The following is a 25806-nucleotide window of genomic DNA, read 5'->3' as shown; positions in this document are numbered from 1 at the left end:
CCGATCTCGGAAGGATGAACAGCCTGAGTCAACCACACCTGGCGTTAATTCAGCGGTATTCGAACTCATGACCTCAGGATCCCAAGCCCACCTCCCTAACCATTAGGCCAACACCAGGTATATGACCCCTTAGCGTATGTGCATACCAAGCTGTATGAGCATTAAAGATTTACACCATTACTTACAAATGTACTTACAAATGTTGACTTTTTGTAAGTCCAAGGAGCGCATAAAAATTCAGTGAAAATTTTAGCAGAAAAAAATTTGAAATATATTTAATTTTATGGACTTGCAAGTCACTTCTCCTTCCCTCAACTTATTCTAAAACATTTGATGCAGAGTCACGTAACTTCTTTAAATCGTGCTAATGTTTCTTTGCACAAACTTTTCAATAACCATAGCTTGTGGGATTGATTTTTCTTGAATATTTTGATTCTTTCTACAGAAATCGCTGCAAATCGTCACATAATCTGGATGAGTCCTGCACTGTTGCAAACCTAAACTCTCCTCGCTACGTCCTGGAGAAAGCGTTGAGTCCAAAGGGCCTGTTCTCCCTCCTGCTGCTAAATGACAGACTTTTGCTTCCAGAGGTGAGGCTAAGCCAACCAAGGTTTACTTTGTAGTATCAAACTTTTAAGATATAATAACTGCAACACCAAGCAAAAAAAAAAGAACCAAAGCAATGTGAAGTTGTTTCCGAAGATTTTACCCACTCGCTTCATGCGAGTGAAACTTGATGCTGCCATCTCATTTCGAGTGACGGGTCGGTGATTTGCTTCCCCTCTTCCATTTGGTTGTTTATTGGTCTGTTTTGAGTTAGGAGGCGAGAAGCTTTTGCAGTGTGATCTGATTGATTGATTTGTGCTTTGGATGTAAACATTAGTTGTCACATTACAGAACTTGTTTCATGTTTGCTGGATGAGATCATTCATTGTACAATTGCTTTATCTTGTCCTTGTATTCCTTATGTATCTTACCTTGAATTCACTATTTTTATACCATTCATTCATTTTGAGTCAGCTGCGTGAGCATTTTTCTGATGGAAAACAGCTGTGATTCCTTCGCATCAGTGAAGAGCAGATGCTCTGGCAGATCAACCCTACCCTGGGCATTCTTACATGTTAGAGTGACAAGATAGGAAGAAGGAATAGAAGAAGAAGAACCACCTTTAGAGGCCATTTTTCCCCGCAGAGCAGGGGTTGGCCTTTTTGAAGCAATGTTTTATGGCCGGATGCCCTTCCTGCCGCCAACCCTGTTAGTCGCCCCTTGCGACACACAGGGAATTACCAGTGAGCTGGTACTCAATTTGCCGACCTCGGAAGGATGACAGGCTGAGTCAACCCCCCTGGCGTTAATTCAGCGATCGATCCGGATTCAAACCCAGGATCCTAGGATCCCAAGCCGGCACGCTAACCGCTAAGCCAACACGCAACCAACACCAGAAGTTTGGTACGATTTCACAAAAGTTTTAGGGAGTAGTTCAGTGACAACACAACACAGACACTGCCTATATATATATATATATATATATATATATATATATGTATAATATATATTGCTATGGTTTTGAGGTTAGTAAAGTGAGCCTAATAACGGTTAAAGGTTTGCCCCCCATAGATAGTCACAGGAGCAAAATGTAGCCTCATTCGTCGTATAGTTATTTCTTAGTATGTGTGAGAGTAGGCCCTTTCCAGTGTTAAGTCTGCGTTGTGTAAAGCCAGAAAAATAGGCCCTCCTGCCACCGATCATCCTGCGTCCATAACCGCAATACAGTTTGTTAACGCTGGTTCATTTTGGGCGAGTTAACACGAGGGAGGTGGAGGAGGATCGGGACGGAGTCAAGGCGGAGCAGCAGGAGCGATGACGGTAAGCATGAGCTGCCAATCAGGGCTCAGAGGTGGTGGCGTCAGAGGGCATGGTGAGAAGAGTCTGCTGAGTTCCAGAAGGTTCACGGGGCATGCCTATATAACCCGCTGTGCAAAGCCCTCGACAGGACTGAAGCGGAGGACTTGCGTCACAGGACTTGCAGAGAGGGGACTTGATGAGAGAACTCACATTGTACCGCTTGATGAACTTGACCATCGCATGAGAACGCGCACGCTAACCAACACCAAGGCATTGAGGAAGAAGAGTTGGTCGCTAGATATACGTGGGCGCAGCCATGCACGTTTATAACGAACTTGCGCATTTCAGCCAAGCGAGTGAACGAGGCTGAGTAACCGCCCTTTGCCGTAAAAGCCGTCCCGCCCTTTACCGTAAAAGTCCTCTCTACCATTCGCCCCGATATTACCTCCATGGTTCGAGAGACACGCTACGAGTCCCTGCCTTCGCCTACCTCCATCTTTGCGGACGTGCTGGGGACCGTGGAGAGCTGGACGAGGACCATCCTTGGATGCGCTGGGGAACACCTGCCCATCTGCAATACCCCGTGTGAGTGTGAGACGGGCCCGTTGTCCCTGGGATAATTAAGACTGTCTAAGCTTGCTCTGTGTCTCTTCATCCTTGAGCTGTATATACGTGTAATAATAATTTAACCAATCTGTTCTTTGTTCTTGATTCGATCGTCTTTGTGGTTTCATCATTGACTAAGCGTGGCATGAATAAGATCGCTTAAATTGGGGTCCATTAATTATAACTGCGCGGATCATGTGAACGCAAACCGCTCGGCGTACTACCATCACACGTGGTTCGTGCGAGGCTTGTTTCCTCGCTTCCAGGGCAGCGCGAGTTCTTAGGTACGAGCGAGAATTTGGTCCCGAAAGCCTATTTGGCGCTGTCCGGAAGGGACGCTGCAAGCCCTGGTTCCGCCAGGCCCAGTAAAGACAAGGGGATTAATCCCCCCTTGATAAGGGGAGAAGGCCGGCGAGAGAACCATAACAATATATATATATATATATATATATATATATATATATATATATATATATATATATATATATATATACGTATATATAATTATTTATATATATATATATATATATATATATATATATATATATGTATGTATGTATGTATATATATATATATATATATATATATATATATATATATATATATATATATATATATATATATATGTATGTATATATATATGTATGTATATATATATATATATATATATGTATATATATATATATATATATATATATATATATATATGTATATATATATATATATATATATATATATATATATATATATATATATATATATATATATATATATATATATATATATATATAGTTTGTACCCAAAATATTAAGAACACATTGAATGATCAATGGAAATATCGTTACAATTTTGCTGAAAAACAGAAACAATGCTGGTAAGAAATTGAAGTACGTAACGTATTTTCTCTGGACCACAGATCTGTTCTTACTATAACAGTGGAGATGGTGATGATGGCAATTGCAAATTTCAACGCAGCTGTACTAAGTTGCATGTTTGCTATCACTACATATTGGAGGACTGCATATACAGCAGCAACCGCTGCAAAAGATCTCATGACCTCCTCACACCAAACAACAAAAAAACGCTGGAAAAAAGGGGCTTTGGAGGTCACAGAATGCCAGATTTGTTGGGGAAGCTGCACAATGCTGCACAGATGCAAGATGCGATGCGAAAAGATGTAACTACCGGTGGGTATTTCATTCAAGGCATGACTTTTCTTCTGATATGTAAAACGCATTATTTTTGCCCTTTTATTAACACATAAAAGTCTAAAGTAGAGTACATTCAGGCCCCGACATTCGGGGGATACGTTCCTGGAAAATGCTGTGAATGTGGGGGCATTGATTGAATGGAGGAGGTGGAGGAGAGTAATAAATTTTTTTAACTACATGGTCTAGGCACGTGGAAGAGCTGACATAGAACAAACTAGAACGGCACTCGGTGGAGAGCATACCTCCACCAGGCTGAACTGTTTACGTTTTGTATCCCACTGATAGGTCGGATCTGGATCCGGACCTGAACCAAAATCGAATCGGCTTGTTCTTGTCACCTTACCAACTCGTCCACCTTGTTTTGTCATAAGTCGCCCACAACCTTTTGAGATATTGTGCTCTATGTCGTTTTTTTTTTTTTTTTTTTTTTTTTTTTTTGTATACAATATCGAGGCTCGTGAAAGAGCGAACATTAATCACACAGAAAGACAAACCGACACATAAAACATATAACATAGGGAGCGGTAGACAAGATGGGGAGAGAGGGGGAAGGACACAAACACAACATTTGAGAGCAGGGACCGAGAGACATGGAGACATCGAGAGATCTGAGAGAGGGCTTTTGGTCCTATAACGAGCATTGTCAGGTGCTATAAATGGTTTTTTTGCAAATTTAGTTTTGTAACAGACAGATTGATGGACAGATAGAGGTATGCAGCATAAAATAGGTAAAAAGACACTTGCATACAGGTAGTGGACAAAAATGGAAACACCAATGGATAATGTTACTTAGTAGGGTATTAGGCGACCACATACGTCCAGGACGCCATTAAATAAAATAAAAACAATACATTGCCTCAAACAATAAACACAATAAAACAAACAAAACAAACAACCCAAAAACAATAAATAAAAACATTGCCTCAAACAGGGAACCATGATTGTCATGGGGCCCGCAAGGCTAACCCCCGCTCTAGCGGGGAAAATGGCCTTAAAACGATCATTCATTCATTCATCCATACATCCAGGACGCCATGGAAACGACACTGCATGGAGTAAAGAAGGGTCTGGAACTATTCTGCAGGAATGCGGCACCATTATTCCACAAGGAAGCCCTACAATTCACTTTTTTTTTTCTTTTTTTTTATATACAAGATCGAGGCTCGTGAAAGAGCTAACATTAATCACACAAAAAGTCAAACCGACGCACAAAACAAAAAACAAGGGCAAACAAGATGCGGACAAGATGCGGCAGACAAGATGGGGAGAGAGGGGGAAGGACACAAACACAACATTTGAGAACAGGGACATCGGGAGGACTTGGGGGGAGGTGTGAGAGGTATAAAACATATGGACACTGCAAGAACTTCCAGGAAAGAAGTTGGAATTTCGAAAAAGTGTATCTGGGGTGAATTAGCAGGGGTAGAAAAGATCAAGGTTTTGCATGGGGGAAGAAAAGAGATGGTGGTGAACAGCTGTTTTAAATTCCTGGAGGGGGGATTGGGATTGAAGGGAGTGGGGGAGTTTGTTCCAAAGGCGGGAGAAAAGGGGAATGAAAGAGTGAAGGTGAGCAGAGAGCCTAGATTTTGGCAGTTTAACCATAAGAGGGTTGCAGGCAGATCTTGTGCGACCTGAAGGAATATTGGGGGGGACAGAGCACAGAGAGAGCTGGGGGAGCAAGGCCGGAGAGGAGTCGGTAGAAGACAGAAAGACCACCAACCTGCCTGCGGTGAGTGAGTGAAAGGCCCTCGGAGTTAACTTCATCGCAAGAGATTCCAATGATTCTGAAAGCTTTGGCCTCAACAGCGTGAAGCCGAGCTAGGTGTGAGGCAGGAGCACCAGCCCAGAGGGGGGAGCAGTATTCCATTGAGCTGCGGATGAAAGCCTTGTATGTGGTGAGGAACTCAGGTGTGCCAAGGAAGGACTTCGCACGACGGAGGATGCCCAGTCGGCGACTGGCTTTGGAGGCAAGCTTGGAAATGTGGTTTTCCCAAGAAAGATCATGGCAGATAGTGAGACCCAAAAGCTTGAGCGACAGAACTTCTTGGAGAGGATTGTTGAGAAAGTAGATGGGAGGGTTTTCCAGTCGGTCCTTTCGGAGAGACATTGTAAGAGTGTGAGATTTGTCAGGATTGAAAGACATGATCCACTTGTTTGACCAGTCTGTGATTTTGTCCAGGTCTGCAGAGAGTGAGGAGGCTGCAGACTGCCGATCTGAGGGATGAGGAATGGAGCGGCAGATAGTGGAGTCATCAGCAATGAGATAGAGAGGATTTTCCAGAGAGTAGGAGAGATCATTGATGAAGACCAGAAATAGCACAGGGCCTAGAACACTACCTTGGGGAACTCCAGCCAGAACAGGAAGGGGAGATGAGAGAAATCCATTCAGGGCCACACGTTGCCTACGACCAGAGAGGAAGTCTGCAAGCCATGAGTGGAGATTTCCATGGATACCATAGGAGGAGAGTTTGGTGAGCAGAGCTGGGTGCCAGACCGTATCGAAGGCACGTGATATGTCAAGTGAGACAGCTCTGATTTCCTGTTTGGCATAATACTGATGCCATAGGTACTGATGCCAAGTTTGAGTTATCTCATGAATCGCTCATAAATAACAAACCCAATTGATAAATGGCCAAAGGAGCGAACACACCAATGCCATTAATTGATGGATGCAGGAACCGCTGTCTTAGGTGCCTCTTAAGACAATCCCATAGAGCGGGATTGTCTGAAGAGGGACCTGAGGTATATAGGTATATGTATGTGTGTGTGTATATATATATATATATATATATATATATATATATATATATATATATATAAATATTTATACATACTAGCTTGGCTCAGCTCTCTACGCTCACCTCACCACATGTCGCCGCAGAGGCACAGGCTTGTTTAAACTGAGGATAATGACCTGACTGAACTTGAGTTGCTGTCTTGTCATGATTAACACCAATCATAATACAAACATTTCTTTTGTATAAATTTATTTCTAATATTGGTGATATTATTTATTCTAACGTCTAAATGGTCAAGGGTCAACGCTGTCTAATTGGTCTGAAGGGTGTAAGGAGTCTAAATGGTGTTAAGGTATAAGGAGTCGAAAGGGACTTAAGGGGTGTAAAGGCTTATAGGGTATAAAAGGGTGGAAGTGTGAAGGAATCTCAAGGTGTCTAAAGTATTGAAAGGGTCTTAAAGGTAAAAGTAGTCTTTTGGGTATTCAGGGTATTTTGGGTCTTCAGCGTATTTTGGGTTTTCGGGATATTTTGGGTCTTTGAAGTATTCATGGTCTTTTGGGTCATCATTGTCTTTAAGGGTCTTTTTGGTATTTTGTGGCTTTAGGGTTTTTTTGGATATTTAGAGTCTTTGAGGTATTTTGGGTCCTCTGGATATGTAAGGGTTTTTGAGGTATTTTGGGTCTTTGGGGTATTTTGGGTCTTTTGATTTTTGGGGTCTTCCGGTTACTTTGGGTCCTCTGGGTCTTTTGAGTCTTCAAGGGTCTTCAGGGTTTTCAGGGTCTTTTGAGTCTTTGTGGTCTTTCGGGGTCTTGGTGGTCTTAAGGGTCTTGGGGGACTTAAAGGGTCTTCGAAGGTTTAAGGGATCTCAGCAGTCTAAAGGGTTGAAAGATACATTCCAACAATGTGTAATTAATAGACGAACAGTACATAATTATTAATAGACAGGATGCAACCGGCGTTCAAACAGTACATAATTAATAGGCACATAATCACAGCTTCATGGCTTTACTGGGGTCTTCGGGGTCTTTTGTGGCTTTGGGGTCTTCCGGTTATTTTGGGTCTTTTGAGTTTTCGGGGTTTTTTGGGGTCTTGGTGGTCTTAAGGGTCTTGGGGGACTTAAAGGGTCTTCAAAGGTCTAAGCGATCTCAGCAGTCTAAAGGGTCGAAAGATGTATTCCAACAATCCGTAATTAATAGTCGTACATAATTAACAGACAGGAAGCAACCGGCGTTCAAACAGTGCGTTATTCATAGACACATAATCACAGCTTGACGGCTTCCCGAACAGCTGAACGGATGGACAGACAAACGGCTTCCCAGACCGTGTTTTTCGGTTATACTGTATCTATATTATAAAACAGGAGTGTCTGTCTGTCCATCTGTCCGTCCCCAAACTACTCCCTCAGTTTTGGGGCTAGCCCCACCAAACCTCCTGTGGAACGTTTTGGGGTCCCAGCGGATGTTGTAATGTAGGTAGGAAGTTTTAAAAATTCCTCAATAAAATTATGATTTTGAAATTAACTCGATATGAATCTGCCCTGAATCCAGAAGTGAACAGATGACGGCAATTAGCTGGTTTTATAACATCCCAATACAACCGTCATATTTAAAACAATATTTTCTTAAAGTATCAACTTATGATTGGAATGACGTTTGGAATTGAGTGAACACAATTAACGATTTTGAATTCGTAATTGTATTCACCCAACCGTACGGAACGACTTCACATCCGGATTTAAATATTTGTTTTTGTCACGAATGTTTATATTAATGCTATTTCATTTGTGATTGGAGTTATGCTGTTTGGAAGGAAAATAGAGATATTGAGTTCAAGTGAATGACGAAATGCCGTGACGGCTCTACGTTCTAAGCGTGACATTCGCGGATTGCCATATGCAGATTCACCTTTTACTGGGTATGGAACCATTCAAACGGGTACGTTTTTCATGGAAGTCCTTCACGAACCTGCTGTCCATGCTTGATGTTCGACTACAGGTGGCACAGGAATGTGGAATTTATTGGTTCCATTCGTCGTTTTTTTTAACCTAAGTCTTTCACGAACCTGCTGACCATGTCTGACGTGCAACTGAAGGTGCCACAGGAATGTGGAATTTATTGGTTTCATGAATTTATTGGTATTGCACTGCGTAGCACCTCGCTATTGTGTGTGTGTGTATATATATATATATATATATATATGTATGTATATATGTATGTAGAATATCGCAGAAGAGTGACGATTCAGAAATGTAGTGGTATAGACACATGGATATTATTTCTGTTTAGCATTTTCTGTCCTCCCACCATGTTTTACATATACTGTATTAAAAGTTCTAAATGCAGAAAAATCCTATTTTTATTTAGAAGAGGCGAGTGATGATTCTCAAGTCATTGTCAAGATGGAAGAGTCATCTGTTTTGCCAGATTCCAAGGACAAGAAGGAGAAAGATGGGATTTGCCTATATTATCTGCGGAAGAACTGCCAGTTTAAAGGTAAGCAATGCCTCAAAAGTAATGAATAATTATTCTATCGTCCACCTCTTCCTTCTTTTTTGTTCTCAATTACCTTTGCAGTCCTTTTTAGCTCACCTGGAACATAGTCCGTAAACACTTGCAACTTCTTCTCTGAAACCACTGATGGGATTGTAACCAAACTTGGGACAAATGATATTTGGTATGTTGTGACAAAAGTTTGTTCACGGCATTAAAAAAAAAAAGTGGATCTAAGAGGATCTACCGGGGGTCAAAGTTGATCCAGGTTTGACCCCCCTCCAAAATAGGTGTTTGCTTTCTTTTCTGAAATTACACACACAATTTCGATGAAACCTGACCACAACCTTCACCACCCGATGGAAGTTTATTCACGGCAGTAAAAAAAATCGGGCCCTGCGAGGGTTTACTGGGGGGAGTGGGGTGGGTTGCCCCCCAAAATAGATATTTGCTTTCTTCTCAGAAACTACACATACAATTTCAAAGAAATGTGACAGCAACGTTCCGTTCATCACCCGATGTACCAATGTTATTTCCTGGCATTTAAAAAAAATCAGGGTTTAAGGGGATGTGTGAAGGGTTTGACTTCCTAAAATACGTATTTGCGTTCTTCTGCGAAACTACACACACAATTTCGATGAAACTTGATCACAACTTCCATCACCCGTGATGTACCAATGTTTGTTCAAGGCATTAGAAAAATCTGAGTCTAAGGAGGTATACGTGTTGGGGGATGGGGGGGGGGGCTTCCCTCCAAAATAGGTGTTTTTTTGCTTGTTTGTTTGTTTAATGCCTTATGATTACATTAGTACGATTGTAAATGCTGCCCTGTCTTCTAGCATTCATTGAAATTGGTTTAAAATACCTTTAGTCAGTGTATTATACTGCTTTATTCTCCCAGGTGAGCGCCCAGGGGTATTGCCCCTATTTTTAAAGTTAGGAACCCCCATGAGAGGACCAAAAAGGTTCCTTAGCAGTAACACCATCATTGTTATTCAAGGCTCATTAACTCCACAATGAAATAAAGCAAAACAGAACTCGATCTTCAAAACATAACTATTACGAAACCATATTGTAGAATTTTTTTGGATACAAAGTCGGGTCTCGTGGAAGAGCTGGAACACAGAATGAAACAAAAGGTTCAGCAGAAAGACAGGGGGAAACTCACCAACAGCAGGGTTGAGATGGACAGAATAGAGGGAGGCGGACAAACAAGGGTTAGGGGTAGGGGAGAACAAAAGGGGTGGATAAGATGGAGGCAGAAGCCAACCCCCAGGAAAGAAAAACTGTAAATTTGGAAGTAGATGGGCTTGAGGTGGGCTGGAGTGTTGGAGAGGTGGGTGGGGGCTGGGGGGGGGGGGCATTATTGGAGTAGAAAGGATCATGGTTTTGAATGTGGGCAGATTTGACATGGTGGTGAACAGCGGTCTTGAAGACCTGGAGGGACGACTGAGATTGAAGAGAATGTGGGGAAAAAAGTGGAGCGAATGAGTGGAGTTGACCAGTGATTCTAGATTTTGTGAGTTTCACCAAAAGGGGTTGCTAGTGGACTGTGTGTGCCCTGCAGAAACCTGGGAGGGTGGGACAAAGCACGGAAAGGACAGAGAGTGCAAACCGAGAAAGGAGGCGGTGGAAGATAGAGAAACCACCGACCTGTTCCTGATGGCAAAGTGATAGGCCTGTTCAATCAGAGCTTCATTGCAGGATATTCCCATGATCTTGATGGCCTTAGTTTCCATGGCATCAAGCTGAGCAAGGTGTGAGGCAGGGGCATCAGCCCACAGTGTAAAGCAGTATTTTATTAAGCTGCTGATGAAGACCTTGTTGGTGAATAAGAGTTCATGTGGCCAAGGAAGGGCTTTGCATGATGGAGGATGCCTAGCCTTGGTTTTGGAGGCCAACTTTAAAATGTGGTTTGCCCAGGAAAGATCATGGCTGATAGTGAGAACCAGGAGTTTGAGTGACTGAACTTATTTAAGAGGATTTTAAAGAAAGTTGATGGATGGGTATGTACATAATGTTCGCCCAGCCTAAATCCCAAAAAAGAGGATTTTAAAGAAAGTTGATGGGTGGGTATGTCAGACTTTCGTGTTGGAGAGAAAGTGAGATAGTGAGTGAGATAGTGAGTGAGATAGTGAGTGAGAGTGTGAGATTTGTCATGATTGAAAGACTTATTCCAAGTGTTTGACCAGCTTGTGATTTTGTCAAAGCCTAAAGAGGGGGAAGAGTCTGCTGCCTGCCTGTCTAAACGATGAGGGATATCATGGGAGAGGGTGGAGTAATCGACAAATAGATAAAGGCGATTTTCCAGAGAGTCAGAGAGATTGTTGATGAAATTAAGAATAGGACGGGGCCATAACACTGCTTTCGGGCACTCCAGCCTTGACAGGGAGAGGAGATAGAAGGATTCTGTTGAGAGCCACATGTTGCTCAGGAGAGTAGATGTAGTCAGAAACCAATAGTGGAGTTGGCCTTCGATGTCATAGGCAGAAAGTTTGTAGAGCAAGGCGAGGTTGCCAGACTGTATCCATAGCTCGATATATTTCTCAAGAAATGGTCCTGATCTCATGTCTGACATTGATTGTTGAGAGAGTATAAGCAACATGTCTAAGGTAGAGTGACCTGGTCTGAATCTGAATTGATGATCTGAGATGAGGTCATTGGAGAAAAGGCAGAATTTTATGTCAACTGCGATGATGGATTCCATGAATTTGCTGATGATTGGAAGTAAGCTGAGAGGTCTGTAGTTCAGGGGATTGGTTTTTGCATCTTTGTATGTCATGCAGTGATGTTGGCTGACTTCAAAGCAGATGGATGATTATCTAGGGACAATGACTGGGTGAAAAGGGCAGAAAGAGGAGGTGCAATAGCCGCAGAGCACGTTTTTATGACATGTGAGCTGATGCTGTCTTGTCTAGTTGCAGAATAAAATTGAGGGTTGCCAGATAACTTCTCCACCATCTTAGGTGCAAAAGTGCAAAAATCCAGGAGCAGTTGTGTTTGACTTGGTCGGATGGGTGCAGAGAGCGAGGGGATGGGGAAACAAGATTTGGAAGCAAATACAGAATTGAAGGGTTCAGCCTTCTTACGAGCGGAGTCAGCTGTGGTGCCATTTGAAATGAGGGAACATACTCCAGAGGCAGACATAAGAAGGCACCATCAAGTTTTAGAGGAGGGAGACAAATTTGAAAGTCCATCTTGAGGTTGGACAGGTTTTGACATCCTTGCATGAAAAATAAATTTCTAGATATAATTTCGCAGTCATTTCTGTTGGAACATCTGTCTTTTCTTGGTGGGTTTTCCTGATTAACGGCAAAACATAACTTTTTTTTCTTTTTTTTTGTATACAACATCGACGCTCGTGAAAGAGCTAACATCAATCACAAAAAAAAAATGCTGATGAATGACAATGCTGATGAAAAAAATGACAGTTGCTTGTATATTATATGTATATATTTGCATTTGTTTTGTCGAAATGCAGATAAGTGCAAGTATGTGCACTTTGACCTGCCATACTGTTGGCAATGGCATGAGCAGCAGTGGAAATGGAAAGACATTCCCAACATGGAAGAGATTGAGAAAGACTTCTGTGACCCTGCTTGTGATAGGTATTTTTAAAACCTTTTGCCAAGCTTGTGACAAATTAGTATTATCATTTATTAACTAAGGAAGCACACTAACCCGATGACATGTCGCTGACATCATGTGCATACATAGGGTTAGTGTGATTCCTTAGTTAAATTTAATATTCCTGACTGCAAACCTCCTAATTGTTGATGAGCCGGGCAGAGACAATGTGTCAGCGTGGCAGGCGACACTTATTGCTAACAGGTTGTGCAGCAGTTGCTGGGGTGAGACTCAATCTGTGCCTTGCTGCCCAGTCAAGTTAGGGGGTTCAACCTGTATATATTAATGGCTTAGATTGGTCACAAATAAACACTTTGCAGTATGTGGTCCTGATGAGGGAAGAATAAGCGTCGGGACGGCATGGTGTTGAAGTCGTGGGGACTCACTCCTATGGAGGAGGGGTCCAATTGTATGACCATGCATTCTGGCCCAGGAGGGGGTCAGGATGCATGTGTTTTGAATGACCATGTGCTTCAGCCTTTGGTTGAAGTGCATGTGTATGCCAATGGGACAGTCTTGATAGACGGTGTGCCTTGGCCGTGTGGTCAAGGTGCACGTCCAAGGCTGTTTAAGTGTTTTATTTTTTTACCTTTTTTATTATAAAAAGGCAGGCCTCATAATGCCCATAATGATGGCGAAATCTAGACCGACATCTCTGCCTTTGTCTATTTGTGACCATAGAGCTTTAATCTCAGTCTGCAAAGACTTGAGTACCATGTGGATGCCTCCTAGTTTGGAGGTGATGTGTTGGTGTAATTTATGCACATCATGTCAGCGTCATGTCATAGGGTTTGTGTGCTTCCTTAGTTATATATAATATTCCTGACTGGAAACCTCCTAATTGTTGATGAGCCGGGCAGAGACAATGTGCCAGCGTGGCAGGCGACACTTATTGCTAACAGGTTGTGCAGCAATTGCTGGGGTGAGACTCAATCTGTGCCTTGCTTCCTTGTCAAGTTAGGTGGTTCAACCTGTGTGTGTGTGTATATATATACACAAAGAATTAAGTTAAGCACCCCCCCCGTTTTTTTACAACCTCGCACATTACAAGTTTGTTGTCGTCAAAACAGTGTAATATACCCATGATATTGCTATATTTTCTGGAGAAGTGATATTATGGTCACATAAAAACATAACAATCATGCCGTTTTCATTATTTTATTCTGAATAATTTAAGGTGAAATTTTTTGGGAATTTTAGGCATATTTTCACCTCAATTTAAGTATGGAGCTATAGGTCCATCACGGACAGTGTGGATGACGTATATGTTTTCTAACGTACAGTCATTGTTCTGAGAAGACCTCTAGCGATCTTTGCGTCAATAACGTGTGTAGGACCCACGTGATCGGATCACTACTCAACCCAACTCAACCCTACGAGTGCACTCATCTGCATTTCATCAATGGATAATTGCTAATGTCATACCAATCATTATTTGATCTCACATACCTTAGAATATATGCCAATGTATACATATACACAAAGAATATATATTAGGGGGTGCTTACCTTAATTCGTTGTGTAGGGGTGCTTAACTTAATTCTTTGTGTATATATATATATGCTGTATTTACTGTTTTTCTCCTTCTTTACTAGCATATGCAAAATGCATTATCTATCAATTTTTCCTTGCACACCAGCATTTTCAAAATGCAAGCATTCTTGAAAATCACCTCATTTTGACTTTCTCGCACCACTTCCTTCCCTCTGTGCTGTTAAAACCAATCAAAACACTGCATGAGTGATGTGAACTTTGCATTGCAGATTAATTCTTCAATATCTCTGTCTGTGAGATTTTATCGGTTTCTCAGTGACTTCACTTTTGCAATATTCTCCTAATTTATTTCACTTGGCAGTTTAAGTTGAAACTGAAGATTATAATCAGTTAATTATAAACACAATAACTATTTCCCTTTTTGAAAATAACTTTTGTTTCACTTGTATTATCTGTTGCAGCCACAACGGTGCTGAATGCATTGTTGACTTTCTGAACATGAAACTTGGTGGATATTCTGTGCGGCGACTCTCTACCGCAAACTCTATCTCCAAGCCTTGTCACTTCATTCTCACCACTCAGTGGTGCTGGTACTGGAAAGATGAGAATGATCATTGGGTGGAGTACGCTTCAGAGGTGTGTCTCAATTTGATGGTGCTTTTTCAGGTGGAGTAGAGCAAGTGTTGCAATTTTTTGATACTATGATTGTGATTTTTTTTTTTTTTGTATACAAGATCGAGGCTCGTGAAAGAGCTAACATTAATCACACAAAAAGTCAACCGACACATAAAACACAAAATAAGGGGAGCGGAACACAAGATGGGGAGAGAGGGGGAAGGACACAAACACAACATTTGAGAGCAAGGACATCGACAGAAATGTGGGAGGGGGAGGGCTTGGGGGGAGGTGGGAGAGGTATAAAACATATGAACACTGCAAGCACTTCCAGGAAAGAAGTTGGAATTTCAAAAAAAATGTATCTGGGGTGAATTAGCGGGGGTAGAAAAGATCAAGGTTTTGGATGGAGGAAGATAAGAGATGGTGGTGAGCAGCTGTTTTAAAAACCTGAAGGGACGAGTGGGATTGAAGAGAGTGAGGGAGTTTGTTCCAGAGGCGGGAGAAAAGGGGAATGAAAGAGTGAAGGTGAGCAGAGAGTCTTGATTTTGGCAGTTTAACCATAAGAGGGTTGCAGGCAAATCTTGTGCGACCTGCAGGAATATATGGGGGACAGAGCACAGAGACAGCTGGGGGAGCAAGGCCGGAGAGGAGTCGGTAGAAGACAGAAAGACCACCAACCTGCCTGCGGTGAGTAAGTGAAAGGCCCTCGGAGTTAACTTCATCGCAGGAGATTCCAATGATTCTGAAAGCCTTGGTTTCAACAGCGTGAAGCCGAGCTAGGTGTGAGGCAGGAGCACCGGCCCAGAGGGGGGAACAGTATTCTATTGAGCTGCAGATGAAAGCCTTGTATGTGGTGTTGTATGTGGTGTCTATGGACAGAAAGTGATGGTGAGTGGTTGAGATGAGAACCAGCTACATGAGTGCTTGGACATGTCTATGGACAGAAAGTGATTTATGTTCTACTCATCACTGTGGAGGAATAGAGAGACAAGGGTAGATTTGACTCTGGTTTACTCAACACACAAATTATATTTATTCATGCTTGGTTACCACCAAGTTATCAAGATAGTTGAGATGCATGAGTCCATTTGGGTTAAATTATTTGGGTTGACAGAATTGACAGAATTGACTGAATAGTTTGTGGTCATATAATAATGTTATTTCTGGGAGGTGTGCAAACCAACAAGTCTGAGCCTATACACCACCAGTGTGTGTAACAAAAATGAAAAGAATTAAAAATTGAATGAATATCAATATTTGTAAGCCTCTGCATTCACTGTCTGAACCCAAGAGCTCTTAAATTTATTATCATTCAGTATTGTACATTTTGTGGTTATGATGTTTACCCCGTTCAGACGCAATTGGGCAATATAATGAAATATGTATTTAAATATCTCCTGCATGACAATCACAAAATATATTACTCGATCACTCCTGGGAAAAAAACCCAGGCAGTGCATAAGCACAAGACCCGATTGAGGCCTGAAGGCCAATCTGGCGTCAAATGGTTTATCCAAACATAGCCACCGACCTTCCTCTGGATGAAAGACGAGGCCATGCAAAGTTTGGTTGCACTGGTTCCTGCAGGGTCCAATTGCATGAACGAACAAAGCAAAAAACTTTCTAATTCATCTGTACTGTATATAGTCATATCCTACTATAATTCACGAACGTGTGTGTGTGTGTGTGTGTTGCTATTCCTCCTACTATTTTGGACCGATGCCATGCAGACTTGCTACATAGGATCAGCATGACTCCAATCAGTGCATATGCATGTTTTTATATTTGCCAGCGGTTTTGGGTGGGTGAGGATGGGGGTGAGGATGAGGGTCACAAATTATACATCGATGTAAATGTGTATCGTGTAGCGTAGCTACAGGTGGGAGAGGGTAATACAAGTCCCCACCCTTTACAGTACAGTATTCCTGTCCCCGCGTCTTTCAGTGAAGTGTTTTGAATGATAAATAGTTGGCATGTTTTTCCTCACGCAAGTAACCCGGGTTCTTTTATTTTTCTTTTCTGGAGCGATTGAGGCAGCGGTCAGTTGCCCATACACCTCCAAAATAAAAGTATGTGTCAGAATAACTTGTTGCATGCTTGGACCAGGATCGCCCACAGGGCAGATACTGTGCTAGTATATTATAATATGCAAAGAGTAAAGGGGAGTCAATACTTTCTGAGCTGAAGGATTTTATCCTGACGGCCCCATCTTGTTGAATCAATTGCAGAGCTCTGTCGATGTGGCGCTTCTGCACTAATGCAACACAGAACTTCTGGATAACTTTCAAATATTGTTCAGTGGTTATGTTTACCGATTTCCCTTCTTATATAGTCTATACTTGGATACGCTAAGGCATCTCGGTGGTCAATCATTATGGAGCTAAAGGCTTCTTCCCTGACGGCTTCTAGTCCCCGCTGTACCACATGGTCGGATGCGGGATGTCATCCCATGGTGCAAACCACTCTTCTATTTTCCAAATTAACTTTGCTTCTCCAGGGGAAGGTTGTATGATCTTCTCTTCTGTATATCTTCATCTTTTGTTTTCTTTTTCAAAATTCAATATAATAATGTTTATTATCTATATTCTTCTGTTTTGTATTTCTTTCAATTTTTAAAATCGATATTATCCATCTTTATTATATCTATATAATAATATGCCGACTTTGCTTCTCCGGGTCTTCAGTGTGCTGTGCAACAGTGAATAATGTGATAGCAAACTTTGCTTCTCCTGGGGGAGGGTGTCCAATCTTCTTCGCTACGCTAAGGTATGGTAAGGCTAAGGCTCCAGGCGGTTGATAATATATACAACACACTAAAGCTACTTTCCGGCTTTTTCCATGATGGGCCCCAACCCCCACCAACCCATCCAGTCTGACACGAGATATTGTCCCAAAGTGCAAACCACTCTTTGATAATTCCTGTCGCTGTCATCGTTGGTGTCCACATCACTAAGAATTCCAACTTTGCTTCTCTGAGGGGAGGGTGTCTGATCTTCTCATCTTTCTGTATAATAATATGCTATGGCTTTTCTGTCATGGTATTTTTACCACGGGCTTCTGTTTTTATGTATATATATATATATATATATATATATATATATATATATATATATATATATATATATATATATATATATATATATATATATATATATATATATATTGTTGCGGATATGGGATTTGGCCTCCATCCATATCCGCTTGTAAATATTCCCCTATTTCCCCAATACTCCCCAACTATCCCCAATCCCCCATTCCCTAGTCCCATTGTCTGTAAACAACACTCTGTAGAACCGACCTTCCCCTTTTTCCCCCATTAAATGTCGTGCCCAGGTCCACCGCATCTCACGTAGACAACTTTCGGACATCTTGCTAGTTATTCTTAGTCTATGTCAGTTAAGGACTCGTTTCCATTAATTCTGACTCTTCGTTGCACCAGAATGTGATTGTATGGCACCAGTAGTAAGTTTAGGACCTCCCAATACCTCCCCGCATCTCTTCCTCATGAAACAACAACACCAACAACAACAACAGCGGCGCGGGGAGTGCGCGTCCTCACTCCGGCTTGGTTAGCCGCCATTGACCATGTGCTCCGACGGGGTTACCACGCAGGGGCTCACTGTCAGCTCCTCGTCAAGGGCGGAGCCCGGTAACCCCCCCGCACCCAATAAGAAGCGGCGGACCGATTCCATCTGGGGCGGAGCTAACGAGCCGAGGGCGTGTCACTCCCCGCGGGACATGCGCAGGAAGACGGAGGTGACGTCAGATGCGCCTGAGCTACGAAGAAGAAAGGACGCCACCTCCTAGCGCTGAGAGATACCTCCCGCCTCTCTGGACCGGACCGAGTCGATTCTGCCCCTGAGCCAAGGTGCACCTTGAGCCATCGACTGCCTGTCCTTCCCTGCCATCAATCCCTGTGTGAGTCAGTCTTGTCCCGTTTGTCTGTGGTCTGTCGGGGCTAAGATAAGACCGTGTCTAAGTGCCCATCTTTCTGTGCTGTACCTCTGTGCCGTGTAATCTAAACGTTCTGCATAACCCATATTATATCCTCCTCCGGAGGTCTTGAGAACTGTACCCCTGGTGTCGTGTCATTTAACCCAGCCGTTGTGTCCTTTTCCTTCATTGATTTAGCATAGCGCGATTCGGCCAACGTTCGAGTGTAATCGGGTAACTTGTGCGAACACGGCGGCCATTCCGCTCGGCCCACCATAACATCTAAGTCGTGTCCATAACAATTGGTGTCGGGAAGTGGGATCGGTCCCGGAGCGCGTTTCACGCGCTCGAAATTATAACGGCGAAATTTGATTGTGTTTTACAAAAAAAAATAAAAACCCGAATTTGGAAAGTCGCGCTATGGCAGATCAAGACGGCTGGGTTCCGGTAGAGGAGAGTGAGGCAGGGTCGATCCAGGACCAAATTGAGGGACATGAGGAGAGCGAAGCAGTGAGGGTAGCAGGGTCGCAAAATGGCGTCGTCGCGCACGAGGTTGCGGGCGTGCAAAATGGCGCCTCGCACATGGCCACGGTGACCGCGCCCGCGACCGTAGTAGCGCCGCTGGTAGATTTGAACCTTTTTTTAATACAAATGAAGGCCCTTATGGCCCAGAATAGTGAGCAAATGAGGGCTGATAGTGAGCGATTGGGTGAGCGATTGGAGGGCCAAATGGGGGTAATGGGGAACCGGATGGATGCTCAGGGTGAGCGATTGGAGGGCCAAATGGGGGTAATGGGGAACCGGATGGATGCTCAGGGTGAGCGATTGGAGGGCCAAATGGGGGCCCAGATCGGAAGGTTAGGGAGTAGAATAGAGGGATTAGGAAACAAATTTGAGGGACTAGACAACAAATTTGAGGGATTAGACAATAGATTAGGGGAAATACAGGAGGGGTTAACGGGGGTAGAAAACAGAATGGCCGCTCAAGAGAATCAAATGGAAGGGATGAAAAGGGGATTAGAGGGGTTAGAAAACAGTATGGAAGGCAAATTGAGGGACATGAGGGACCAAGCGGAAAGGGAAGTTAAACAAATGGGGCAGCAGATAGAGGGGGTCAGAATGGGGGTAGAAACCAAACTGGATGCTCACAGTGAGGAAATGGAGCAGATGAGGGTGGCATTTGGGCAGGAGATGCAAGTGATGGGAGAGGAGATCAGAAGAGGTGTGAGTGAGGAGGTCGGAGGAGTGCGCGAGGAGGTGAGGCACTGTAAGGAGCACATGGAGAAGGAGGTGAGAAAGGGGACTGTAAAGTTACAAGGGGGCATAGAGGACCTGACGCAGGAGGTGGAACAGCTGACGGTGGGACAGACGGAGTTAGTGGAGCAGGTACAAAGGAACACTGCGGTACTAGGAGGGTTAAAAGCGACACAGAAAGAACTAAAAGACGACTTGATAGCGACGAAGAGGGAATGTCGGATGGTACGTGAGGGACTGACAACGAGGTTGGACGAGGTGACAGAGGTAATGGAGACGAAGGACCGGCAGGTGAGGACGCACATGGAAACGGTCAAGGTAGCCTTGGAGGACGAGCTTGAGGAGACGTACCGGGAAATAAAAGAGGTGAAGCAGAAATTAGAAGAAGTGGAAGAAGGGGTGAGCGAAATTAAGAAGCGACGGAGAGGGGATAAGAAAGAGATAAAAGAGGAGGTAAAATAATTGGTCCAAAGTCTGTGTTTGGATCGTGATGATGTGCTCATTAACCGGATGAGGGATTCGCAGGTGATGAAGGAGAAGCGAAGAGGAAGAGGACCCGGTGTAAGTGGTGACCAATATGGTCGTGCGTATGATGCGCCAGGTGATTTAATGAGCTTGGGGGTCGAGATAGACCCGGATGTTCGTGAGAGGCCATTGGTGAGGTGTGCGACAGGTCTGGTGTGCGAAAAAGGAGGTGTGCGAGAAAGTCCGACTCTGGGGTGTGTGAGGAAAAAGTGCGTGCCAAGGAGTGAGGGTGCTGGCGAGAGTGAGTCGGTCGTAGCGCGTGTGCGAGGGAGCACATGGAAGTGCGGTGTGGTAAGTGTTACAGAGGGTGTGACGGGAGAGTGTGCGCAAGAGTGTGCGCGAGAAAGGTGTGTGACGGACAGGTGCATGGGGAAAGAGTGCGCTGTCAAAGGCAAGGAAGAATGCACGCCTGTGGTGAGTGTTACAGAGGGTGTGACGGGAGAGTGTGGGCAAGAGTGTGCGCGAGAAAGGTGTGTAACGGACAGGTGCATGAGGAAAGAGTGCGCTGTCGGGAGTAAGGGTGAGTGCGTTGTCAAGAGTGGAGGTGAGAGTAGTAAGAGTGACACGGAGCGTGAGTTGGTTGTGACAGGTGAGAAAGGAAGCACACCTGGAATGGTAGAGCGTGTGTGGGAATGCACACTTGAATTGGTCGTGAGGCACGTGGTTGGGTGTGCGAGTGAGGGCACACCTGTGATTGTCACAGAGGAGGTGACCAAGAAGGGGGTGCGAAGAGGTGTGTTGGTGAGGTGTGCGAACAACGAATGTGTGCCAAAGTGTTCGGTGGTCAGGTGTGTGACCAAGTCGGTGAGCGGAATGAGTGTACCGAGGTGTGTAAGAAAAGGTACGACGAGGAGCATGGAAACGGCTGGAGGTATGAGCAAGAAAGGGGTAGCGTATGCTTGTAACCATGCAGGTGAAGCATCGACGGTAACCGGGGTAGAGTTTAGAACGACTTATAGCCGAATCGGGCCCTCGGTGCGTGCCGGGCCTCGCTTTGACCGGCCGCGTCCGTGCTCCACTAGGCGGAGCGGGCAGCTGGATAGGAAGGGTCGTCATGGCGACCACGTTTTGTTGAGACGTGCCGGCAGGTCGAGATCGGGACATTGGATGGCTCCACGCCGAGATGGTGCGTGGGATCTCGGCCCGGGTAAACCTCCTTCCCTGCACCGAATGCGGGACGTATCCAGCCGCTGGCACCAAACAACCCGCATTCATTGCTCGGCTTTACGAAGCCGGGCTTTGGACAGGAATTGGCGCACCGAGAGGCATTAGTGAGTAGACTGTGTGATGAGGTTAGTGTTTTGGACCCAAAATTAGAAAAAAAACAAAATTTGATGATTGGCAAAGGATTGGCAGTAGTGATTGGCAGATGATGAGTAGTGATTGGCAAATTTTTGATTTGTTGAAATTTGATGTGCAAAATTGGTAGTGAGCGATGGGCCCGGTGGGTAAGGGTGGCATCCCTGCCACCCTTCCCATGGTGGGGCAAATGCGCAATAGACTATGGGGTGTATGGCAGTGAAAACTAGCCCGGGTGGGTTAGGTTATATTGTTAGGGATCTAGAAGATGACATTAGGTAACGTTAAGTTTAGTTAGTGACTGATACCTGTAGTGGGGACGCAGGTACTTTAGTGTGGATGATAATGACGAGGGAGCGCAATAGTTTAAAGGGACGACTGGGAAGCGCAAGTTTCAGAGGGGAGTAGTTAGATGAGATGATGCTGTGTGAGAACTGGACAGGTGTGTGGAGCAGTGTATGAGCAGTGAGTGTTGTGGATCAGCGCGAATGCGCTTGGGGAGAGAAGGGTGCAGGTGGCACCAGGTGTGAGAGCACAGGTGTGCAAGTGCAGGTGTGTGGAATACATGGAGTAAGTGGTACGGAGTGGTGTGCATGGTGCGAAGGTGTGGATGGGGGAAGAGTGGACCCCCTTTCACGGGTACCCGGGGCGGGTAGTGTAAGTGTTAGGTAGAGGGTATAGGTAAATTGTGGTTGGATATTGGCATCTGTGGTGCGGGTGACAGAATGGTATTTGGATGGGTGCATTAGTGTTGTGGAAATGGCTGGGCGTGTAGCCTGTTAGTGTGTGTAGTTGGTTTGGGCACTCCACCACTGTGAGGATGTCGGCCAGGTGAGGCCGCAGGTGGGCTCTGGGAGCCGGTAGAGTTGTGGATGGGGCCCGAGGATCCGGAGGACGGACCCGGGTAGCCCAGTGCCAGAGAGGGCACCGAGTGGGGAGAGCGCCAGAGGGCCTTCCCCAGGTAGATAGGTTAGGGTAAGGAGCAGGTAAGCTCGGAGGCAACTGCAGTGGTGGAGGTGTGCAGGTGGGTAGACCTGCTGGGAGAGCTACACGTCACAGCCCAGAAATTGTGCGAGGGCACCGGGAGATGAATCGGGGGAGTGAGACCCCAAATTGAAAAGCACCACAGTTTGGTCAATGGGAATTGGTTTTTAGAACCCATAGTGTAAGAGGGCCAATGGTTTGGCAGGAGAAAGACCCTGGGTAATGTAAAGTTGTTAAAGTCATTTAGGAAATAGTTAGGATTGATGAACCTGTCGCACCATACGCAGCCACTTACCTGAGGTGATGATGATGACTCCACACCTGTGTTCCCTTGTTTTGTGTTGCAGGAAATGAGAATTGCTGTTGGATTTGTGAGACGCATCACGACGTGGATGAGACATTGGGGTGATTCCATCTCTCCCTCCTTAGGAGGGACTGATGATGAATTGGTGATGGCAAATTTTGATGAGAGTTGGAAATGGCAAATTTGATTGGTTAGGAGGGAGAGAAGACGAATTTGGTTTATGGGAGGAACGGGGAAGACAGTAGGGATGTTTGTTGATTTGTAAAGTAGATGTTTATGGGTAGTGTTGTGTTTTGTGGATACAGTAAGGGGTAAGGGAGGGGCAATGTAGGTTACCTGGTGGGGGGGGGGGGGGGCGTACGGTAGGAACGTACCTGTCTCACCTGGTTCCCATGTGCCCCCAGTGTGCATTACCTCTCCGCAGTTGTGGGCCTGTACTTTCGCTGCTTGCTGCCTGGATCGATACACCATATGGACCGCAATTTTTGTGGCCGCCCACCATGGACCGCAGTTCTCTTGCGGGCAAGCACCACCCGTTGATGGACCTATGGGTCAACGTGGCACCTATGCCATACAGGTGAACCACTTTTAGTTGGCCCCCTGACAGCCACAATACAGAAATGGACGCGGTTGGCGCCTTTCTTTATTTTCTAAGGAAGCTAGAAGGCCAAGCACTTCAGGAAGGCAAGACCAGCGGCAGAACATCGGCCGGCTGCGACACCACCGGTGACGTTGAACACTTTATTGGTGCACCGGATGGTGCTGACTGTGTTATGGGGTGGTGCTTTTGGTGCTTGGACGGGGTGCTCTGCACATTATTAAAGGCCGTAAGGCCACAGGGCACTCGTGGGTTGGTGTATCGATGCTGGCATGCGTGCTCTCTCTATGCATAACATCTGCATGTGTTCCTCCAAAAACAGGTCCTGGATCGTAGTGTAAATATCAGTGTAGTCTTGTATAAATGATGCTCCCTACCGGCTGTATGTTTAGTTTGAGGATTCTTTCCGCGATTCGGTTATCCTGTGGGTGTGTTTCTGTGAGGAGAAGGGTGCAACGTCGCAGGGGGACATATTTACTCATTTGTGAACATCTGTAAAACTGTCGCACTCAGGGTTGAGTTAATAGTAGAGGGAACTACATCTGAGTGCCACACTAACGTAGGTAAAGATTTATCGGGTCGGGACGCCCCGAGGTAGAGAAGGGTGCAATGTTGCGGATATGGGATTTGGCCTCCATCCATATCCGCTTGTAAATATTCCCCTATTTCCCCAATACTCCCCAACTATCCCCAATCCCCCATTCCCTAGTCCCATTGTCTGTAAACAACACTCTGTAGAACCGACCTTCCCCTTTTTCCCCCATTAAATGTCGTGCCCAGGTCCACCGCATCTCACGTAGACAACTTTCGGACATCTTGCTAGTTATTCTTAGTCTATGTCAGTTAAGGACTCGTTTCCATTAATTCTGACTCTTCGTTGCACCAGAATGTGATTGTATGGCACCAGTAGTAAGTTTAGGACCTCCCAATACCTCCCCGCATCTCTTCCTCATGAAACAACAACACCAACAACAACACCAGCGGCGCGGGGAGTGCGCGTCCTCACTCCGGCTTGGTTAGCCGCCATTGACCATGTGCTCCGACGGGGTTACCACGCAGGGGCTCACTGTCAGCTCCTCGTCAAGGGCGGAGCCCGGTAACCCCCCCGCACCCAATAAGAAGCGGCGGACCGATTTCATCTGGGGCGGAGCTAACGAGCCGAGGGCGTGTCACTCCCCGCGGGACATGCGCAGGAAGACGGAGGTGACGTCAGATGCGCCTGAGCTACGAAGAAGAAAGGACGCCACCTCCTAGCGCTGAGAGATACCTCCCGCCTCTCTGGACCGGACCGAGTCGATTCTGCCCCTGAGCCAAGGTGCACCTTGAGCCATCGACTGCCTGTCCTTCCCTGCCATCAATCCCTGTGTGAGTCAGTCTTGTCCCGTTTGTCTGTGGTCTGTCGGGGCTAAGATAAGACCGTGTCTAAGTGCCCATCTTTCTGTGCTGTACCTCTGTGCCGTGTAATCTAAACGTTCTGCATAACCCATATTATATCCTCCTCCGGAGGTCTTGAGAACTGTACCCCTGGTGTCGTGTCATTTAACCCAGCCGTTGTGTACTTTTCCTTCATTGATTTAGCATAGCGCGATTCGGCCAACGTTCGAGTGTAATCGGGTAACTTGTGCGAACACGGCGGCCATTCCGCTCGGCCCACCATAACATCTAAGTCGTGTCCGTAACAATATATATATATATATATATATTTATATATATATATATATATATAGTTGCGGACGCGGTTAAAGATGTTATTTACCGAGCGGTTGGTATTACCGCGACCGAAGAGTTCCCCCGATTCTTCCCCAACTCACCCGATTCACCCAGACGTTGGCCAAATCGCGCTATGCCAAATCAATGATAGAAAGGACACGACGACTGGGAAAGAGGAAACGACGCAAGGGGTACAGTTCTCAAGACCTCCGGAGGAGGGTATAATTACAGTGGTGGAGAAAAGGGGTAGATTACAAGGCAGTGAGGTAAAGACACAGAAGAGATGGGCACTTAATTACCGTCTTATCTTATCCCAGACAGACCACAGACAAACGGAACAAGGCAGACTTACACAGGGATTGATGGCAGGAAGGGACAGGTAGGTCGATAGCACAAGGTGCACCTTGGCTCGGGGACAGGATAAAGCACGGTCCAGAAGATGCGGGGAGGTGTCACAGCGCTCGGAGGGGACGTCTTTCTTTCTCCAAGCTCAGCGCGCATCTGATGTCACCTCCCCCTCACTGCGCATGCTCAGCGGGGAGTGACACGCCCTCGGCTGGTTGGTTCCGCC

At 45.1% G+C, this 25806-nt stretch overlaps 1 protein-coding gene across 2 annotated transcripts in view; it reads left to right on the top strand.

The window, feature by feature from the left end:
- Positions 1–25806, top strand: part of LOC137425637 (protein mono-ADP-ribosyltransferase PARP12) — a 53191-nt gene that overhangs the window by 5653 nt on the left and 21732 nt on the right. The window contains exons 2-6 of one of the 2 annotated variants that reach the window (XM_068114254.2): positions 446–590; positions 3368–3638; positions 8764–8892; positions 12371–12497; positions 14472–14646. In XM_068114254.2, coding sequence (XP_067970355.1) covers positions 446–590; positions 3368–3638; positions 8764–8892; positions 12371–12497; positions 14472–14646 — 847 coding nt within the window. The remainder of the gene's footprint in view (positions 1–445; positions 591–3367; positions 3639–8763; positions 8893–12370; positions 12498–14471; positions 14647–25806) is intronic. The other variant, XM_068114272.2, reaches the window with a different exon arrangement.

The sequence above is a fragment of the Myxine glutinosa genome, chromosome 1 (genome assembly GCF_964187855.1).
Source record: "Myxine glutinosa chromosome 1, kmMyxGlut1.1, whole genome shotgun sequence".
In the NCBI taxonomy this organism is placed as follows: domain Eukaryota; kingdom Metazoa; phylum Chordata; class Myxini; order Myxiniformes; family Myxinidae; genus Myxine; species Myxine glutinosa.
The sequence above is the reverse complement of the archived record's forward strand: the minus strand, read 5'-3'. Positions and strand labels throughout refer to the sequence as shown.